Here is a 22646-nt window from a genome sequence, read left to right on the forward strand (position 1 = left end):
GTTTTCTTCGCTGTTGAGTTTTTGACTTCCCAGGAATTGTCAGAGACCCTCAATGTAGCCATGTGCACTTGAAATAAACAGTGTGTGTCAGGTGTTGTGACTGGTGACTTTGAAACCAGCATTAATACACATGGATAATAATCATTGTTTCTTGGGCGATCTAAGCTGCTGCGTGAATTTAAGGTTGAGGGTGTGGGCAGTGTGACTGCTGTCTCACTGAGCTGCTTACACTGACATATACAAGTGATGGACAGGAAGGGGCCAAGCTGATGTACAGGTTCCTCCAGCCTCAGGTGACTGTCTGTGTGGAGTTTGCATGTTCTCCCCATGTCTGCTTGGGTTTCTTCTGGGTACTTCGGTTTCCTCTCACAGACCAAAGATGAGCAGGCTAGGTTGATTGGCCATGCTAAATTGCCCCTTAGGTATGTCAGAGGTATTAGCAGGACAAAAACCAAGGGTTACGGGATAGGGCCTGGCTGGGATTGTTGTCAGTACAGTCTTGATGGGTCGAATAGCCTCCTTCTGAACTGTAGGGATTCTATGATTCAACAATTGGAAACTGACTTATTAAGATTGTCATGTATTAATTCTTCAGATTAAACTTGTGTGACATTTGGATTAACCTATCGTATCATTGGGGTGGCGCGGTAGCACAGTGGTTAGGACTGCTGTCTCACAGGGACCTGGGTTCAATTCTGGCCTTGGATCACTGTCTGTGCAGAGTTTGCACATTCTCCCCATGTCTGCGTGGGTTTTCTTTGCATGCTCTGGTTTCCTCCCACAGTCCAAAAATGTGCGGATTCAGTTGATTGGCCGTACTAAATTGACACTAATGTCAGGGGGATTAGCAGGGCAAATACTTGAAGTTATGGGAATAGGGCCTGGGTCAGCTAGAGTCTGATGTGGCTTTGCAAACTGCTAAGCTATATGAAACCTGATAGAATGGCAACGGCTCACCCACAGGACAACTGGGGTGGGCAGTGATTGACACCCTTGCCAATGTGGCTCTCATATCTGACACTGCATCAATGGACTAAAAATTTCCTCCTGAAGTTGAGGTCCAAAGTAGCAATACCACAATCTCCATTGCCTTTAGGCTCTGTGCTGACACTGTATGTTATTCTGTGTACACTTAGAATGTCTGTATTCTGAGAGTATATCCACTGGGGCCTCTTGTCAGGCTGCTACCAGAGATGGTACTGTGGGAGGTCATGGAAGAACCTGTAGAGAGGGAAGCTCAAGACACCTTCTTTGCTGCAGTGTTTCACTCATTTGGCATCACTGGTTTGATCTGATTTATTATTGTTACGTATATTGGGATACAGTTAAAAGTACTGTTTTTTGCTTGCTATACAGACAAAACATATATTTTTTAGAGTTCAGAGGGGAGAAGGAAAGGAATGTAGTGTTACAGTCATAGCTAGGGTGCAGAGAAAGATCAACTTAATATAAGATAGGTCCATGAAAAGTCAGTGGGCAGCAGGGAAGAAGCTGTCCTTGAATTGATTGGTACGTGATCTCAAATATTTATATCTTTTTCCCCAAAGAGAAGGTGGAAGAGAATATATCCAGGGTGTGTGGGGTCCTTGATTAAGCTGACTGCTTTTCTGAGGCAGTGGGAAATGTAGACTCTGTTAATGGATGAGAGGTTGGTTTGTGTGATGGACTGAGTTATGTTCACAACCCTTTGTAGTTTCTTGTGCTCTTGGTCAGAACAGGAGCCATACCTGTGATACATCCAGAAAGGATGCTTCCTATGGTGCATCTCTAAAAGTTGGTGAGAGTTGTAGCGAGCATGCCAAATTTCATTAGCCTCCTAAGAAAGTAAAGGCACTGGTGGGCTTTCTTAACTATAGCGTCATTGTGGAGGGACCAAGACAGGGTTTTTGGTGATCTGGATACCTAGAAACTTGAAACTCGTGATCATTTCCACTTCATTCTCATTGATGGAGACTGGGGCAAGTCCTCCACTCTGCCCCCCAGAAGTCAACAACTATCTACTTGTGCGGTGGATAGAGGGGAACCGGTGGGTGTGGTGTTTCTCGATTTTCAGAAGGCGTTTGATAAGGTGCCTCACAAGAGGTTATTACAGAAGGTCAGGGGGCATGGAGTTGGGGGTAGGGTGTTAGCGTGGATAGAGGATTGGCTGTCAAATAGGAGGCAGAGAGTGGGGGTCAATGGGTGCTATTCGGATTGGCGGTTGGTGACTAGTGGAGTGCCCCAGGGGTCGGTGCTGGGGCCTCAGCTATTTACCATTTATATAGATGATCTGGAGGAGGGAACTGAGTGTAAGGTGTCGAAGTTTGCTGATGACACAAAGATTGGTGGAATGGCAAATTGTGCGGAGGGTGTGGAAAGTTTGCAGAGGGATCTAGATAGGCTGAGCGAGTGGGCGAGGACCTGGCAGATGGAATACAATGTTGGCAAGTGTGAGGTTATCAACTTTGGAAGGAATAATGGTAGGAAGGACTACTACTTACATGGCAAAAAGCTGCAGCATGCTACGGTGCAGAGGGATCTGGGGGTCCTTGTGCGTGAGTCACAAAAACCCAGCCAGCAGGTGGTCAGGAAGGCAAATGGGATGCTGGCCTTCATAGCGAGGGGGATTGAATATAAAAGTAGGGAGGTCTTGCTGCAACTGTACAGGGCACTGGTCAGGCCGCAGCTGGAGTACTGTGTGCAGTTTTGGTTGCCGCACTTATGCAAGGATATTTTGGCTTTGGAGGGAGTGTAGAGGAGGTTCACTTGGCTGATACTGGAGTTGAGGGGGTTGAGCTATGAGGAGAGGCTGAATAAACTGGACTTGTACTCGTTAGAGTTTAGAAGGATGAGGGGAGATCTCTTTGAGACGTACAAGATGATGAAAGGGTAGAGGTGGATAGGTTCTTCCCGCTCAGAAAGGACAGTAGGACTAGGGGGCACAGCCTCAAGGTAAGGGCGGGTGCGGTTTAGAACAGAGTTGAGGAGGATTAGGGACCTTGAGGTGAAGGATCCTCTTGGAGAGAGTGATCATTGTATGGTGGAGTTTCTGTTGCAGATGGAGGAGGAGAAAGTGGGTTCCCGGACACGTGTCCTTTGTTTGAATAGAGGGGAGTATGGTAGGATGAGAGAAGAATTGGCGAATGTGGACTGGGGGAGTGCGTTGGAAGGTAGGTCTGCTGAGGAGCAGTGGAGGATCTTTAAGGAGATCTTTCTTGGTGCTCAGCAGAAATTTATTCCGATGGTCAAAAAGGACAGTAGGAAGAGAGGTAATAAGCCGTGGATAACGAAGGAGGTGAAGGAAAGTGTTAAATTAAAAGCGGAGGAATTTAGAGTAGCTAAGAGCAGTGGGCGAGAAGAGGATTGGGAAAGGTTTAAATGTCAACAAAGATTGACAAAAAAGTTGATAAAGGAGGGTAGAAGAAGCTATGAAGCTGGGCTAGCACTTAATATAAAAAAGGATAGCAAGAGTTTTTATAAATATATAAAAAGGAAGAGGCTGGCTAGGGTGAACGTTGGTCCCTTAGCGGATGAGAAAGGGGACCTAGTGGTAGGGGATGGGGATATGGCTAAGGTCTTGAATAACTTTTTTGTTTCTGTCTTCACGGAGGAGGACGTGAATAATTTGCCGGGTGTTAGCGATGGAAAGGTGGTAGGACTGGAGGGTCTTAATGACATTACTGTTACTAGAGAGGTGGTGCGCGACAGACTGGAGGGGCTGATTGTGGACAAGTCCCCAGGACCGGATGGAATGCATCCGAGGGTTCTGAAAGAAATGGCGGAGGTGATAGTGGATGCCTTGGTGGTTATTTTCCAGACGTCGCTGGATTCCGGGGAAGTGCCGGAGGATTGGAAAACGGCTAATGTTACGCCGTTGTTTAAGAAGGGTGCCAGGCAAAAGGCGGGGAATTACAGGCCGGTTAGTTTAACGTCTGTGGTAGGTAAAATGTTAGAATCCGTCATTAAGGAGGAAATTGCGAGGCATCTTGAAGGGAATTGCTTGATAGAGCAGACGCAACACGGTTTCATTAAAGGGAAGTCGTGTCTGACAAATTTACTGGAGTTCTATGAGGATGTGTCTAGGGCGGTGGATAGAGGAGAGCCGGTGGATGTGGTCTTTCTGGATTTTCAGAAGGCGTTTGATAAGGTACCTCACAAGAGGTTACTGCAGAAGGTCAGAGGACATGGAGTTGGGGGTAGGGTGTTAGCGTGGATAGAGGATTGGTTGTCAAATAGGAGGCAGAGAGTGGGGGTCAATGGGTGCTATTCGGATTGGCGGTTGGTGACTAGTGGAGTGCCCCAGGGGTCGGTGCTGGGGCCTCAGCTATTTACCATTTATATAGATGATCTGGAGGAGGGAACCGAGTGTAGGGTGTCGAAATTTGCTGATGACACCAAGATTGGGGGAAAGGCAAATTGTGCGGAGGGTGTGGAGAGTCTGCAGAAGGATTTAGATAGGCTGGGCGAATGGGCCAGGAAATGGCAAATGGAATTTAATGTTGGCAAGTGTGAGGTGGTCCACTTTGGTAGGAAGAATGGTAGGAAGGACTATTACTTACGTGGCGAAAAACTGCAGCAGGCGACGGTGCAGAGGGACCTCGGGGTCCTTGTGCATGAGTCGCAAAAACCCAGCCTGCAGGTGCAGCAGGTGGTCAGGAAGGCGAATGGGATGCTGGCCTTCATAGCGAGGGGGATTGAATATAAAAGTAGGGAGGTCTTGCTGCAGCTGTATAGGGCATTGGTGAGGCCGCAGCTGGAGTACTGTGTGCAGTTTTGGGCGCCGCACCTGCGCAAGGATATTTTGGCCTTGGAGGGAGTGCAGAGGAGGTTTACTAGGCTGATACCGGAGTTGAGGGGGTTGAGCTATGAGGAGAGGCTGAATAAACTAGGCTTGTACTCGTTAGAGTTTAGAAGAATGAGGGGAGATCTCATTGAGACGTATAAGATGATGAATGGGATGGATAGGATAGAGGTGGAAAGACTCTTCCCGCTCAAAAAAGACAGTAGGACTAGGGGGCACAGCCTCAAGATAAAGGGGGGGCAGTTCAGAACGGAGTTGAGGAGGAACTTCTTCACTCAAAGGGTGGTGAATCTCTGGAATTCTCTGCCCGTTGAAGTGGTGGAGGCTGCCTCGCTAAATATTTTTAAGAAGCGGGTTGATGGGTTTTTGATAAGAGAGGGGATTAAGGGTTATGGGGAGAGGGCGGGAAAGTGGAACTGAGCCACGACAGATCAGCCATGATCTTATTGAATGGCGGGGCAGGCTCGAAGGGCCAGATGGCCTACTCCTGCTCCTATTTCCTATTTCTTATGTTCTTATGAACTTCTTCACTCAAAGGGTGGTGAATCTCTGGAATTCTCTGCCCGTTGAAGTGGTTGAGGCTTCCTCGCTAAATATATCTAAGACATGGGTAGATAGGTTTTTGGTAGGCAAGGGGATTAAGGGTTATGGGGAGAAGGCGGGAAAGTGAAACTGAGCCACTTCAGATCAGCCATGATCTTATTGAATGGTGGGGCAGGCTCGAAGGGCTAGATGACATTGAGGGAGAGATTATTGTCGTCACACCAGATTGGTCGGATAATGTGTTTTTGTATTGCTGGATGAGGGATAAATATTGCCAGAACACTGGGAAGAACTCTTTTGCTCCTCTTCGAATAATACCAATGGATCTTTTTTGTCCATTTTGGATGGCAAATGAGGCCTGAGTTTAACTTCTTATCTGAAAGACAGTGAAACACTCCCTGAGCAGTGCGCTCGACTGACACACTAAATGTGTATGTTCCAGACATTGGAGTGGGGCTTGAACCCACAACCTTTGACCTTGAGGAACCCACTGAGCCACAGCACTTTAATCCCAAATGCACTCATTGTTCAAGAATATTTTGTGCTTTTAATATCTACACTGAGTATTAAAAGTTCCCTTGCCAAGTCCAGTGGTGCAACCTTGCTGTGTGAGGGGCAGTCACTTGCGCTTCCTCCTCTCTAACTCAGGGTTCTCAGCCTGTTTTTCTGAGATACAATCAATGAATGAAGTAGCATTGGAGAAAACACAATTTGGTCACCATCTGCTTTGGTTAGATGGCCAGACCTTAGCCCAGAATGGCATATGTTAGGTACAGTTACTCAATGGTATTACTGTGACCACCGCATGAGGGTATGTGTGAAGTGGAAATTATTCAGCTGTCTACGTTTGGCCTACAATGAGCTTAGAACCAAAATCTACATGGCAGTTTGTTGATACAGTGAACTCAAATGCAGTGCTTGGGGATGATAGCAGATTGCTTCACATAGGAGATTTGGCATATATTAAAGCCCTTTAGTTTGCCTCAGCTACTGTATGGAGGAATGCACTTGGGCTGGGGGATGGGGCAAAGCTATGAGGTGGATCCTTCTGTGGATGTGCAAGTGTGAACTTGAGCATGTGTCTATATGTGTGTGAGTGTGCTTGTGAGAGAGAGGGAGGTAGACACAGTCTAGACATTTTCCCACATTCCATGGCACTCGATGGCCTTTGGACACTAGCAGAGGCCTAGCAGATGCTCAGCAGCCTGTCGTCGGGTAGAGGAATGATGGGTACTGTCAAAGGAAGGAAGAAAGAACCTAAGAGACGGAGGAGGGAGAAAAAGAAACAGAAAATAACTTGTCTTGAGCCAAGGCTGCAGAGTACAATCCTGCCCATTGAGCTGCAAATTCAGATTGCACTCTGCCAAAGACTGTGGACATTGTTGCAATAAGAAAACAAACCTTGAAGTTTATTTTTGGTATTTAGTTTATCACAGCAGCTGCCAAGTGGCTAGAATATCGACTGACAAATCAAGCGCAGAGAGGGCAAGCTCACTCATTAAAGAACTTTCATTGTATAATTACAGCAAAGTCTGAGAGATCTTTGTGTTATTTTACTTCAATCTGCCTTGCTCTGCGAAAACTGCCTCTTATCCAGAAATTAGCAAAACTAAAATGATCCATTTTCTGGATCGAATATACTTAAAATTCCACTTTAGAATGTGGCTTCCTGATGACCTTGTCTACAGAGGGAGTGAGAAGGTATTGACCAGTGAAAGGATTCTAGGGTTTCAGTTTATTTAAAACTGTCCTCTTATTGAACCTCTTAGTCTGATCTGTCCACTCACTGTTGTCATCTGCAGTTTCTGGTCTTCATTTGTAACATCTAGTGGAAAAGACATGCCTCCTATTTCACCAAAGAATCCAAAGACAAAATAGGTTGATCCAATGAACTTCAAAGCAGAAGGAAAGTCAGTGTGAGAGCAATCACTTAAATTACACCCACTCACTCTCTCCCAAAGTTATAATCAATGTGTCAATCAAAAATTAATCCCACTGTCTTTCGCTCTCAACCCAGCGCAGTGTGTCAATTCCACACAAATCCCACCGCTCCCTCTCTTCATCACCGTCCGATATTTTGTCCTGCTTCAACCATTTCTACACATCTCTTAAGAGATAGAGTCATAGAGCTTTACAGCATGGAAATAGGCCCTTTGGCTCAACTTGTCCATGCCGCCCTTTTTTTTAAACCCCTAAGCTAATCCCAATTGACTGCATATCCCTCTATACCCATCTTACCCATATAACTGTCTAAATGTTTTTCAAAAGACAAAATTGTACCCGCCTCCACAACTATCTCTGGCAGCTTGTTCCAGACATTCACCACCCTCTGTGAGAAAAAAATTGCCCCTCTGGACACTTTTGTATCTCTCCCCTCTCACCTTAAACCTATGTCCTCTAGTTTTAGACTCCCTGACCTTCGGGAAAAGATATTGGCTGTCAAGCTGATCCGTGCCTCTCACTTTTTAGACCTCTATAAGATCTCCCCTTAGTCTTCTATGCTCCAGAGAGAAAAGTTCTCGTCTATCCAGCCTTTAATTATAACTCAAACCATCAAGTCCGGGTAGCATCCTAATAATTCTTTTCTGTGCTATTTCTAGTTTAATAATATCCTTTCGATAATAGGGTGACCAGAACTGTACACAGTATTCCAAGTGTGGCCTTACCAATGCCTTGTACAACTTCAACAAGACATCCCAATTCTTGTATTCAGTATTCAGACCGATGAAACCAAGCATGCTGAATGCCTTCTTCATCATTCTGTCCAAATGTGACTCCACTTTCAATGAGGTATGAACATGTACCCCTAGGTCTTTTTGTTCTGTAACTCTCCCCAACACTGTACCATTGACTAAGCCCTGAGATGTAATGGCTTCTACCGAAACATTCAATATTCCAACAGCACTCTATGCAAAGGATTTACTCCTAACCTCTTCCTTCACAGTCTTACTGACAATGTTAAATTGATGACCACTCTTCATTGATTTCCCCAATTATAAACAAAAAAAAATACCCCTTTCCGTCACCCAAAAATATCCTTACGTTTAGAAATCTTCATCTTTCCGTTTCCAGGATGGTGACTAGCAACATTCAGACCTGCCAAAAATTGAATTTAACTCATCACAAATAATGACTACAGCCTAAAATTCCTGGTCTTGCCCACCGTGGGGATTGTTGTGGGGGACGGAGCAGTGAGAGGTCCATTGACTTTTTTACGCAATGGGTGCTGAGTGTCTGGAACTTGCTGTTAGGTGAGGTAATGGAAGCAGATATGATAGTGACTTTTAAGGGGCATCTTGACAGATACATGAATAGGATGGAATAGAGGGATGTGGTCCCCAGAAGGATAGGGGCAGCATGGTCGGTGTAGAGTTGGAGGGCCGAAGGGGTTGCTGTAATTTTCCTTGTTCTTTATAGCGGATGGGTATTTACAACAATTGACAATGGTTTCATGGTCATCATTAGACTTTTTAATTCCACCATCTGCCGATGAAGAGGACAATAATCTACCCTCCGTTTCTGCTGCTTCCCCCTGTGCCAGTACCCTTTCTGTGCACTGTCCTGAACTCTTGTCACTTTTAAGTTCATGGTTTATCTTCTTCCTCCATCTCCAAACTCATCAATTCCATTAAAAATGCTTTCTGCTCCCACAAATTCACTCCTACTCATGTCCTTGCTTGCTCTTCTGTGCTAGCTGACTTTATCTGACACACTCTCCTCTGGTTTTGTCCACTTACCCTCTAAGACCACTGCCATCACCCTGGTCTTCAGGAAACCTACCCTTGACCCAGTTCTGTGTCATTCAGTTCTGTGAGACTGCTTATTGCCTGGCTCTACTTACTCTTGCCTGTTCTAGCAGTAGCTTTTCTACCTTTCAGTTGCCCCATGTGTCCATCCTTAGCTGTCTCCTCTTCTTTGGTGTGATGCTGCCCCTTGGCGACATCGTTCACAGATACAGGGGCAACTTCTATAGGTCACTCAATGATTTGCAACTCTGCTTCTCCACCACCCCTGTCTATACTCTTCATCAGTATCCAACATTGGATGAAGTCATCTTCAACCTGACATTCAGAAAACAAAACACGTCATCTTAGGCCTTCACTACAAACTTGCTCACTGCCTGACTACTGCCTGAGGCTTAACCATGTTGTTCACCACTTCAGTGTCTAGCTTGAGCTTAATCTTAAATTTTGTTTCCAGACTGTCCATTCCCTCCCCTACCCCCACTAGTATCCAGTTCCTCAGTATAGTGGCATAGTGGGATTGTCACTGGATGAATAATCCAGAGACCCAGGGTAATGCTTTGGGGACCCAGGTTTGAATCCCAACATGGCAGATGGTGGAATTAAAAAGCCTAGTGATGACCATGAAACCATTTGTTGTAAATACCCATCCGCTATAAAGAACAAGGAAAAATACAGCAACCCCTTCGGCCCTCCAAGCCTGCACCGACCATGCTGCCCCTATCCTTCCGGGGACCATATCCCTCTATTCCACCCTATTTGTGTATCTGTCAAGACACCCCTTAAAAGTTACTATCATATCTGCTTCCATTACCTCACCTGGCAGCAAGTTCCAGATACTCAGCACCCTCTGTGTAAAAAAAAAAGCTTGCCTTCTATGTTTCCTTTAAACCTTGCACCTTGAACCTATGCCCCCTAGAAATTGAAATTCATTAATTGAAGTTCACTTTTGTCTTTTAGGGAAGGAAATCTGCTGACCTTACCAGTCAGGTCTACATGTGACTGGTTCACTCTTAAACACCTCCTCAAGGGCAATTAAAGACAGGTAGAAGGTTACAGCCCTGTCAGTGATGTCCATATCCATGAAAGAAATTTAAAAATTCTGTATTTTGCCGCTAGGCTGGAATAACGCAGTGACTGACCGCTTGTTTTCCAGCGAGCCCTGAAAACTGCTGCCCGTACTCTATCCTAAGTGAAGACCCACTCATCCATCAGCCCTGTCATTGCTGATCTGGATTAGGTTCCAATGCATTTAGATCCCTTTCAGGCCTCTCTTCCCCTATATCTGGAACTTGCAGCACGGCCTAGTTTCCCTGTTGCTGTCTGCTTGTACTCCCTTTCTCCAAAATTATAGGATGCCTCCTATGTTCTGGAATTCTTTCTCCCTAGACCTCTTTGTCTCTCCACCTCCCTTGGCTGCTCGGAGATCTTCCTCAAAGTGTACCTCTTTCTCATTAGCTTTTGATCCCTATCCCTAAACAATCACTCCCTGACATCTATTTCTTCTTGAATTTTTGTGCTTGAGCTTTTCAGAACGTTAACCCAGAATGTCATTGGTCCATGACCAATGACACAATAGAACAATGGCACAATAGTTAGCACTTCTGCCTCACAGTACCAGGGACCCGGGTTCAATTCTGCGTGGAGTTTGCATGTTCTCTCTGTGTCTGTGTGGGTTTCCTCCGAATGCTCCAGTTTCCTACCATATTCTAAAGATGTGTAAGTTATGTTGATTGGCCATGATGAATTGTCCCATGGTGTCCCAAGATGTGGTTACTGGAATTAGCAGGTAGATATGTGGGGTTAGAGAGATTTTGATTTGCGTTAATTTATTATTGTCACGTGTATTAATATACAGTGAAAAGTATTGTTTCTTGTGCGCTACACAGACAAAACATACCATTCATAGAGAAAGAAACGAAAGAGTGCAGAATATGGTGTTTCAGTCATAGCTAGGGTGTAGAGAAAGATCACCTTAATGCAAGGTAATTCCATTCAAAAGTCTGACGGCAACAAGGAAGAAGCTGTTCTTGAGTCAGTTAGTACGTGACCTCAGACTTTTGTATCTTTTTCATGAAGGAAGAAGGTGGAACAGAGAATGTCCAGGGCGCGTCGGGTCCTTAATTATGCTGGCGGATTTGCTGAGGCAGTGGAAAGTGCAGACAGAATCAATGGGAGGCTGGTTTGTGTGATGGATTGGGCAACAATCACGCCTTTTGTAGTTCCTTGTGATCTTGGGCAGAGCAAGAGCCATACCAAGCTGTGATCCAACCAGAAAGAATGCTTTCTATGGTACATCTGTAAAAGTTAGTGAGAGTCATAACTGACATTTCCTTAGTCTTCTGAGAAAGTAGAGGCATTGGTGGGCTTCCTTAAATATAGTGTCGGCATGGGGGGACCAGGACAGGTTGTTGGTGATCTGGACACCTAAAAACTTGAAGCACTCGATCCTTTCTACTCCGTTCCAATTGATGTAGACAGGGGCATGTTCTCCTTTATGCTCCCGGAAGTCGATGGCAATCTTCTTCGTTTTGTTGACATCGAGGGAGAGATTATTGTCGCCGCACCAATTCATCAGATTCTCTATCTCATTGTTGTACTCTGTCTCGTCATTGTTTGAGATCCAACCCACTATGGTGGTGTCGCCAGCAAACTTGAGAATCAAATTGGAGGGGAATTTGGCTGCATGATCATAAGTGTACAAGGCGTGTAGTTGGGGGCTAAGAACACAGCCTTGTGGGGCACCGGTGTTGAGAATGATCGTAGAGCATGTGTTGTTGCCTATCCTTACTGATTCTGGTCTCTGCTACTTTAAGAATTCCCTCAAGCAGGCATGGCACAGGCTCCACTTTTGGAGTTTAGCAGCTGTGATAGAGGGAGAGAGACATTTCATGAGTCTAAAGATGACAGTGTTGCAGTGACTGTGATCTATACGTGTCAAACCAGCACAGCTGTGGATGATATTGCACGAGATCTTTCTGCTTTTCATGCCAGTGGAATCTTCTGGTACCACAACCCTGTTATGAGTTTCCCAGTGACATTGGGTGAATTGATAGCAGCGAAACCAGAAAATCCAAGTGATGGCCAGTGGCGGTCCATCTCCCGCTGCTGCGCAACACATCACAGGGAGGACAAAGAATCCCATCCAAGATTTTTGATAATGGCATTTCTTCAATACTGTGTCAGTTTTACTTTTTCCCATGTTGCCAACATTTGATATTGAATGTCTCCTTGAAGTGCATCAGTATCTGAAAGCCATACTGGTTAGGTGCATTGGCCATACTAAATTCTTCCTCAGTGTACCCGAACAGGCACCAGAGTGTGGTGACTAGGGGATTTTCACAGTAACTCCATTGCAGCGTTAATGTCAGCCTACTTGTGACAATAATAAATAAACATTAAACTTTAAAACACCTGTGACTGAGAAGATCGGCCACTTAGGCCCACACCCAATCATTATAACTGGAAGTCATTCAATACCATATTAATAAGTGCGGATGTCGGAAGCTGCGATTTGCTGATTAGAAAAATGAGAAGAACTCCCATTCACCTGCCTTTATCTTGAACCATTCAGGGAAAAGGACTTTGGAATTATGCTTGAAGGAAAGGGAGAGGCAGGTTGTTTATGATTGAGCTCCAACTGGCAGTCTTAAGATAATGAAAAGGATAAACGCCCATCAGTGCCATCATGTAGGGACTTGTTGCAAACATTTGTTGAGTATCAGTGACTGTAGTGTCAAACAGCATCACCCTGATGAAAGATCTGGTAGTGTTGACTCACCCCATTTTGATAGGAGAGCTTGTTGTTTTCTGCAACTTTCAATGACCCAACCTATTTCTGATGCCTTTCACTTTTGTCCTCTTTGTTCCCAAACCCTCCACCCCACATTCCTTTATCCACCTATCTAGTTTAACCTTTACTGATGACCTACATTTTGCCTCATTCACTAAATCTGAAAATTCAGTGGCCTCCTTCAGGCAGTTTCAATGTTTTTGCTGAATAGTTAGTGTCTGGGGGGGGGGGGGGGGCGCAGTGATTGCGAGCTCTTCTCTTTCTTCTCTCCCACCCAAACCCCCCCCCCCACCCCCCACACACACATATACACACACACACACACACACACACACACACAAACCCACTTTCTAATCAGTAAGTCACAAATTCCGAAAGCCTAGTCTACTGATGTGGCACACCACAATTTATGGAGTGACTTGCAATTCTGAGGTTTGGCCCAACCCTAAGTGACTGCTACAATTCTCTGTGAAGATATTTTTGCCTGCTCCCTCTTTCTTCTGAATCTCTAAAGCCTCACAACCTTCTACTGGTATGGCAACATTTACCAGATTGGTGTATTTTTGGAAAGAAAATTCGATTGGTATTTAAATTCTAGGTCTTTGGCAATGGCACAGACTGCAAATGGTAACTCAGAGACCATGAGAAGTTAGCAATGAAAAATTAATTATCCTTTTGTATTCGAGCACACATCCTAGAATTTTGCAATCATAAATAATTCCTGAAATTGTGGTCAGAGCTGCAGATTTTCTGTGAAAGGTGCATGTATCTGCAGAATGTGGTTCCCCAAACACCATTAAAGATTTTGGTTCCCAGTTAATAGAACCAAAGGTTTTTCCTTTATACAATCCGGTAACTTCACAGTGGCCAGCCATGTGGCACCCCTCGGTCCCAATTGCCTTTAATCTGGGCGTTGTAAGGCCAGTAAAAAGTCTGACAACACCAGGTTTAAGTCCAGCAGATTTAGTTGATAGTAAACTCACTAGCTTTCGAGGGGTTTCCCTCTTCTTCAGGTGAATGGAGAGTTCTGGCCTCAGACAGAGCATATAAAGCACAGTTTACAGATTACTGACTAGAATGCGAATCTTTACACCTAACCTGCTGTTCAAGCCCTAAAGTGGCCGACAATGTGTGTGGAAGGAGCACTGATCACAGGTTACAGAGATGTGTATTGTCTCCAGACAGTACAGTAAATGAGGTTTTGCAAACCCAGGCAAGTCACGGGGGTTATAGATAGTGCGTACTATCTATAGATATATAGATAGTATATGAATACTATAGATAGTGCGTACTATCTATAACCCCCGTGACTTGCCTGGGTTTGCAAAACCTCACTTACTGTACTGTCTGGAGACAATACACATCTCTTTAACCTGTGATCAGTGCTCCTTCCACTCACATTGTCGGCCACTTTAGGACTTGAACAGCAGGTTAGGTGTAAAGATTCGCACTCTAATCAGTAATCTGTAAACTGTCTGTGCTTTATATGCTCTGTCTGAGGCCAGAACTCTCCATTCACCTGAAGAAGAGGGAAACTCCTCGAAAGCTATTGAGTTTACTATCAAATAAATCGGTTGGACTTAAACCTGGTGTTGTCAGACTTTTTACTGTGTTTACCCCAGTCCAACGCTGGCATATCCACATCATGACGTTGTAAGGCCATCAGATACTGGCAGGTTAGTAAGAAAATTTAGCACACCTTGGTTCATTTATCCAGAAAGATTGTACAGTTTTGCCATTCTCCAGAGTTACCCTTTCCCGTCCCCCAGTTCTGTCACCCAGGAGTTTATCCCAAAAAATTCTGGCAAGGAAGCAGATTGCACCATAGGAGAGAAGATAATTAAAAGGTTGGAACTCCTTGGAATGTATGTTTTGCTGTCTGCCCTCACAACCACTGTTGTGAGGCATTTTTTTGGCTTCCTTGATTTGTTCAGAATGAGAGAAACCTCTCACTGGGCAGATGTGGCCTGTAGTTTGAACAGGAATTGATGGGAACAGTAGAATAAAGGCATCTTGACTTGCTGCTAGCCCTGAAAACTGTTATTTCAGTTTCGTCTTGGGTTAAAATCATACGATTAGCAAGACTTGGCACTGTGCAGGAGTTGTAATTGTGTGTGGGGGAAGGGCCACATTTTAAAAAAAATTGTTTTTGGGATATGGGTCTTACTGGTAAGTCCAGATTTTGTTGTCCGTTATAAGATTCCCTTCAGGAAATGATAAATCCTTCTCTTGAATTGCTGAGGTGAAAGTACTCCTGCAGTGTTGTTGGGGGGGGCGGTAGCTTGCAAGATTTTGACCCACTGACAACGAAGGAATGGCTGATACTTTAGCAAGTCGGTGTGATGCCTGCCTTGGAGGGGAAGATGAAAGATGGTGTTGTTTCTGAATGCACTCGCAGTTCTTGCCCTTTGAGCGAGTGCAATTCACAAAGCGGGGGCAGGTGTAGTGAGGGTTGGGGTGCGGGCAGGCGTAGCGAGGATGTGGGGGGTGGGGTGCAAGCGCAGCGAAAGCATGTAATAAACAGCTGTCAGTTTATCACACCAAGCGTGAGATCTCAATCTTACTAATGTTATTTTTCTGTTTTCCAGAATCACCGGGCAGACCCTGAGGGACTGTTTACCAAACTGGAGCGAATTGGAAAGGGGTCATTTGGTGAAGTCTTCAAAGGAATTGATAATCGGACACAGCAAGTTGTTGCTATCAAAATCATTGACCTAGAAGAAGCTGAAGATGAAATTGAAGATATCCAACAGGAAATTACTGTGCTAAGCCAATGTGATAGTCCATATGTAACCAAATATTTTGGATCATATTTAAAGGTAATGATCAATTTTATGTACTTTATTACAGTTGCATCATTGAAGTTCAAGTATTAAAGGGAGCATTTTGCTCCGTCATGCTTTTTTTTACTGAAACTATCTGCTCTAGTTCCATTTTCCAGTGTCTCTGCCAGTCTTCCTTTTCAAATGGATTGCAAAGTCCTTTTTGAATCATGTTATGTTCTCATGGTGAAGCATTTCATACCCCTCTGACCGTCTATTTAAAATAACTTTTCCTCTTTGTTCCTTTTTGTTGTTCAATGTCCTCCTGCTAATAATTTAACAACTGTTTACCATTGTGAAAGCTTTCACAGCCCTGAAAAGGCTCTCGTTAGATTCCCCCAGACTTTTGCTGTTCCTCTGCAAAAACTCCCATTGTTTTGTGTCTTTATTGGCAATTAGAATCCTCAATGCTGCTATTATTTGAGTGAATTTTGATTGTTCTGTCATAACTGGGGGCTCAGAACGGCACTGGTGACTGTGATCTAACTAATGACATGATGCGGTTTGATGATGTGTTTCTGCTGAGAAGGCCTGCCCAGATTGAGAATTGGAGTGCGTCCCTTGCTCCAGCCCCAGGATATGTAGAGCACAATTGGAAGTGATTAATCTAGGGAATAAATAGTGTTTTAGGGCAGCTGACCCAGTGAATGGCTTTGGTGTCAGTAGAAACATAGAAGAAAGGAGAATGCCATTTGGCCCTTCAAGCCTGCTCTGCCATTGGTTACGATCATGGCTGATCATCCAACTCAGTAGCCTAATCCTGCTTTTTCCCCATAACCTTTGATCTCATTTGCCCCAAGTGTTAGAGTCATAGAGGTTTACAGCATAGAAACAGGCCCTTCGGCCCAACTTGTCCATGCTGCCCTTTTTTTTTTTGAAAACCCCTAAGCTAGTCTTAAACCTCTAAGCAAGCTAAGCTTTGGGTGAAGAAATGTCTCCTCATTTCCAGCCTTTATGGTCGACCCTGAATCCTCAAACTGTGACCCTCCACAATTAGAAATATCCTCCGTGCATTTATCCTGTCTAATCCTGTTAAAATTTTATAAGCCTGTATGAGATTCCCCCTCATTCATTTGAACTCCAGCAAAAACAATCCTAACCTAATAATCTCTCCTCATACATCAGTCCCGCCATCCTTGTAATCAGCCTGGTAAACCTTCGCTGCACTCCCTTGAGATGAAGGACATCCCTCCTTAGAAAAGGAGACCAGAACTGCATGCAATACTCTAGGTGTGGCCTCACCAAGGCCCTGTATAATTGCAACGACACATCCCTGCTCCTCTACTTGAAACCTCTCTCAATGATGGGCAACATGCCAGTTGCCGCCTTTATCATCTGCTTACTTCAGTGACCGGTGCACAAGAACATCCAGGTCCCGCTGCACACTCCCCCCTCCCAATTTACAACCATTCAGTAGTAATCTGTCTTCTTGCTTTTCATTCCAAAGTGAATAACCTCACATGTATCCAAATTATACTGCATCTGCCATTGATTTGCCCGCTTACCCAACCTCACCAGATTGTGCTTGCAGGACCTCTGCACCCTCGTCACAGTTCACCCTCCCGCCCAGTTTGGTATCATCTGCAAACTTTGAGATGTTACATTTTGTTCCCTCATCCAAGTCATTACTATATACCGTGAATAGCTGGGGTCCCCGCACCAATCACTGTGGCATTCCGCTAGTTACTGCCTGCCATTTGAAAAACATCCATATATTTCTACCCTTTGTTTCCTCTCTGCCAACCAGTTTTCTATCTAGCTGAACGCATTTTCCCCCAATCCCATACGCTTCAATCTTGCATGATAACCTCTTATGAGGGGCTTTGTCAAATACTTTCTGAAAGACCAAATATACCACATCAACTGACTCCCCCTTGTCAACTCTACTAGTTACATTTTCAAAGAATTCCAACATATTTGTCAAGCATGATTTCCTCTTCATAAATCCATGCTGACTCTGACTGATCCTGCCACTGCTTTCTAAATGCTCTGCTAAAATGTCCTTGATAATGGATTCGAGAATTTTCCCCACTACCGATGTTAAGCTTACTGGTGTATAATTCCCTGTTGTCTCTCTGCCTCCCTTTTTGAATATTGGAGTGATGTTAGCTACCCTCCAATCTGCAGGGACTGTTCCAGAATCTATAGAATCGTGGAAGATGACCGCCAATGCATCCACTATTTCTAGAGCCACTTCCTTAAGTACTCTGGGATGTAGATTATCAGGCCCTTGGGATTTATCCACCTTCAATGCCATCACTTTCCCAGCACCATTTCTCTACTAATATTGATCTCCCTCAGTTCCTTCCATTGAATCTATCACTGAATTTCCAGATGTTGCGTAGCTTTTATTTTATTCATTTGAGATGTAGACATCACTGGCTTGGCCACCATTTATTGTCCATCCCTTCTTGCCCTTGAGAATGTGGTGGTAAGCTACCTTCTTGAACTACTATCATCCATGTGGTGTACATACACCCACAATGTTCTTAGGGAATTCCAAGATTTTGACCAAGTTACAATGAAGGAATCTTAATTAGTACATTTTTAAAGTGAAATGTCCTTGATGGGTTTAATACTGGGAGTGTCTCAGGATGAGGAGATAGCCAGTTTTTTCCACTGGCTGGGAAATGAGAAACATTTTTATACAACAAGTTGTTACGCTCCACACTGTGTTGCCTGATAATGGAAGCAGATTCAAGAGCTCCTTTCAGAAGGAAATCTGATTATTACGTGAAGGGGATAAGTTACAGGGCTTAAGAGCTGAAGAACTCTTTCAAGGAGCCAGTACAGTGACAGTGTGTGGTATGATTTTGTGAGGGCTGTTTTAGGCTGCTCACAATCCAGTTTCCTTCAGTCAACTTCATTTTAATATCGTCAGTAGGCATTCTGCATTGTTTGTGGGAGGAAGATAACTCATGGATCTCTATCCTGCGATTTAACTTCCCCATCCCTACCACTTTCTAATCCTCTCATTCTGGCATCTAATATATCCCTCGCTCCACAATTGGCACATCTGATTTCCACCATCTAGGCTTCACCCCTTTCCACCTCCTTTGAAACCCCATAAAACCTGTCTTTTGAGCAAGCTTTTGATCACTCCTAATAAAACAGCCGTTGGTGTCTGTTTGCCTCCCTTAAGCATAGGGATGCCTTTCTGTATTAAGGTAATGTGATTGCTATGTTGCCGCTACAGAAACAGGGTAAAGATCACCTGACCTGGGTGACCAATTGGGACTCAGAGTGGGGAATCACCCCAGGAGGAGGAGCTCTGTTCAGCAGTGGTATTCCAGAAGTAACTGCAGACATGCTGCTGCCCCTGTATACCCTTGCAAAGGAATCTTTTGTTCACGAATGAAGTCTTTGAAAGTGCTGCAATACGTCAGGGTACAAGTTAAATGCTGATGTTTTAATGCGGGTATGTTTGACAGAAGACAATAGGGACCAGGAATGGGAGGAGAGGTAGCAAGAAGAAGTGACTCACAAGCTGTTCTTTAACATTATTTAGCCTTGTTGTCAGCCCCACCTCAGTAGTCAGCATTCATGGTCTCAGTTCAAATCTCACTCCAGGACTTGAACACAAAAGTCAAGATTTGTGCTCCATTTCAGTACTGAGGGAGTGCTGCACTGTGGGAGGTGCCACCTTTTGGATGAAACCTTAAGCCAGGGCAGCATCTGCCTGCTTAATTGGATATAAGTGATCCTGTGGCACTGTTTTGAGGTCAAACAGGGCAGTTATTACATGTGTTCTCGATAATATTTTCCCACAGCCAACTCCACAATAAAATAGGTTTCCTGGTTATTACTACATTGCTGTTTGTGGGAGTTTGCTACGCACAAATTGACTGTAGTGTTTCCTATATGTCAACAATGACCACGCTTCAAAAATATTTCATTGGCTGTAAAGTACTTTGAGACATCTGATGGTCATGAAAGGCTTCTTTTTATAAGTTGAGGTGGTGTGACTAAAGAACAACAAACAACGTGACAAAAGGTTGCACGCAGCACACCAAAATTGCGGTGAGTGATGGCTAGTTTGTGTTACATGCGTGCTGAGGAAGGGATGTTCATGAGGACACTGGGAGAAATTGCTTCTTTTCAAATGTGCCCTGTGAGAAATTACATCTCTTTAAGTAGTCAGACGAGGGCCATAGAATGTCTGCTCTTGCCAAATTTCCATTGTTTGATTCTTCCTCCCTATGGGGAGTGAGTGTTAGATTCTAGGGGCTGCCAGAGGGCTTTGAAATCTTGTCTCATTGCCCAGACTTCCTGGACTTTATGGTCCCCTCAAAGTAGGGTACTGAGACACCAGATGGGGAACATAAAATTGAATGGACTGAATTCACTCTGGGAACCCACCTGCCAAAATCTGAACACAATTTCACGCTGGGTTGAGCAGGGTCTTGCACAGGAAACCTGCCCTTTTTATCTACTAAGGCCCATAACTGGGCCACCTAAGGGCGTTATCCTGCCCAGCCTCAACTTCAAGGGGAAATGACATTTGCCCTTTTCCCAATCTCAGCAGGAGGTGAGGAGCAGGCGCCATACTATAAAGGCCTCCTCAGATTTGGGGCATCCTACCCCCAGGGCATTAGAACTTGGGACGCCCCCGGATGCCACAATTACCCACTTCCGGCCAGGTTGAATAACGGTTGGTCAATCCGGTCAAAAGCTCTCATGGGTGGGTCATCCTTCCAAGGGCAGATGGAAGTCCTGTCCACTGTCAATCAATTTTCAATCCAGGGTTAACTGGCAGTGGGAGTTTGAGTCAGCAGCTGTGCTTGAGGCACCAGCTCTCGGGATGGCAAGCACTGATCATTTGGTATCCTTAAAATTCTACCCACGTTGAATTCTACTGCACTCTTCTAGAACTGAATTGATGGACTCTACTCAATCAGCCTTGTGAGCAAGTTTGCAATGAGCAACTAATTCCAGACTCAAAAGATGTCAGGTTCAATGCATGGTGAACAGCTCAGAAGCTTGGCTTATTTTGGAAAATGACATCAGACATCATCTTTAGTCAGCTGCTTATGACAAGCAATGTTTGCTTTCTCCTGCTGCCTTCCAGAGTTCCAGCATCCACCGGAAGATGACTCGTAAGCGCCATTTGTGTCTGCAGCATGTAGTTATTTTTGACTTTGTTTTCTGGCCAGCAGTCTCCTTTCCCAGGAGCTTGTACTGCATGCTGCATAATGAAAGTAGCAATATAAGTGGACAAGGCGGTCAAGAAGGTGTATGACATGGTTGCCTTCATTGATTGGGGCATAGAGTATAAAAATTGGCAAGTCATGTTGCAGCTGTATAGAACTTTAGTTCGGCTGCATTTGGAACATTGCGTGCATTTCTGGTCGCCATAATACCAGAAGGGTGTGGAGACTTTGGAGAGGGTACTGAAAAGGTTTACCAGGATGTTTGGAGGGTCCAGGCATAGTTTGGAGGGTATTAGCTATAAGGAAAAATTGGAAAAAGTGGGTTTGTTTTCACTTGAACTCTGAAGGCTGAGGAGCAATCTGATAGCAGTTTACAAAGTTATGTGAGGCATGGATAGAATGGATGGTCGGAATCTTTTCCAAGGGTAAAAATGACAGTTACTAGGGCATAAGGTTTTAAGGTAAAAGGGGGGAAGTTTAAAGTAAATGTGAGTGGAAAGTTTTTTTACACAGAGGGTGGTAAGTACTAAAAAGTGCTACCAGAGGATGTGGTAAGCAGGTACAATAGCAGGGTTTAAGATGCATCTTGACAAGTACATAGAGGGATATGGACTGCATAGAAATAAAAGATCTTTAGTTTAGAAAGATATCATCTGTTGATGCAGGCTTGGTGGACTGTAAGGCCTGTTCCTTTGCTGTTCTGTGTTTTGATCTTTAATTATTAAACTCTGAGGGAATGAGACTCCACACTTGGAAAAGTTAATGTTTAATGCTAAAGAAGTTGTTTAGCAGTAAGTAAGACTTAAAGCACTGTTAAAAATTAACTGATAGTTCAAAGGATAATTCACAACCTTTTATGGCATTGATGGTAGGTATCTATCATGTAAATAGCTCAATTTCCTTGCGTTTCAAGGCTGTTTCTCCCAGTGGGATGATTGCAGTATAGTGTAGCTTCTGGAGGAGCAGAGAAATTCAGCAGCAACTTCTTGATTTACACCCTTAACTGTGCTTTTGCAGTCTGATTTGTGCTTTAGTGATAGTCAGTATCATAAGTTTCACCATTATTTTTTAGCAAAATCAAATTTTAAGTTGACTGTCCTTTCATCAGAGATGTCTGTTGGTGGAATGCAGGTTCTGAATTTGTTTACTTCCAGGTTCTTGAGTTCATTGTTTCAAGATTGAAGCGTTTGTGAGGTTCATTAATGGTAAAATGTTAATAGGGTTTGAAAGTGTGGATAGTGTTCTGTTATGATTCTACCAATTCAGATTTGCCTTTGGATTTTCTGTCACATTTATACTGTCGCATGATACCAAGGAGAAAATGGTTCTTTGTACTGATCTCTGTTCGTATAAAAACACAAGGTGGTGGGCCCCAGAAACAGCGAAACAGGCTTAGAATCATTGAATTATAGAGTCCTTACAGTGCAGAAGGAGGCTCATTGAGTCTACACCAACAATAATTTCACCCAGGCTCTATCCCCATAATCCCCCACCCCGCATTTATCCTGGTAATCTCCATGACGCTAAGGTCAATTTGGCATGGCCATTCCACCAAGCCTGCACATCTTCGGACTGTGGGAGAAAATGGAGCACCCCACGGACATAGGAAAGTGTGCAAACTTCATGAAGCGATCCGAGGCTGGAATTGAACCCGGGTTCTTAGTGCCGTGAGGCAGCAGTGCTAACTACTGTGACTCATCGAACTTTAAAGTATTATTTATTTATTAGCCACAAGTAGGCTTACATTCACAAAGCAATGAAATTACTGTGAAAATTCCCTAGTCGCCACACTGCAGTGCCTGTTCGAGTACACTG

General features: G+C 44.3%; 1 protein-coding gene across 1 annotated transcript in view; it reads left to right on the forward strand.

Annotated features, from left to right (window-relative positions):
• The window catches only part of LOC145342112 (serine/threonine-protein kinase 26-like), a 126247-nt gene that overhangs the window by 60822 nt on the left and 42779 nt on the right, over positions 1-22646 (forward strand). Inside the window, exon 3 of the mRNA XM_080187335.1 lies at positions 15448-15678. Coding sequence (XP_080043461.1) covers positions 15448-15678 — 231 coding nt within the window. The remainder of the gene's footprint in view (positions 1-15447; positions 15679-22646) is intronic.

Source organism: Carcharhinus amblyrhynchos, chromosome 4 (assembly GCF_965287045.1).
Source record: "Carcharhinus amblyrhynchos chromosome 4, sCarAmb.v2.hapA, whole genome shotgun sequence".
NCBI classification, from domain to species: domain Eukaryota; kingdom Metazoa; phylum Chordata; class Chondrichthyes; order Carcharhiniformes; family Carcharhinidae; genus Carcharhinus; species Carcharhinus amblyrhynchos.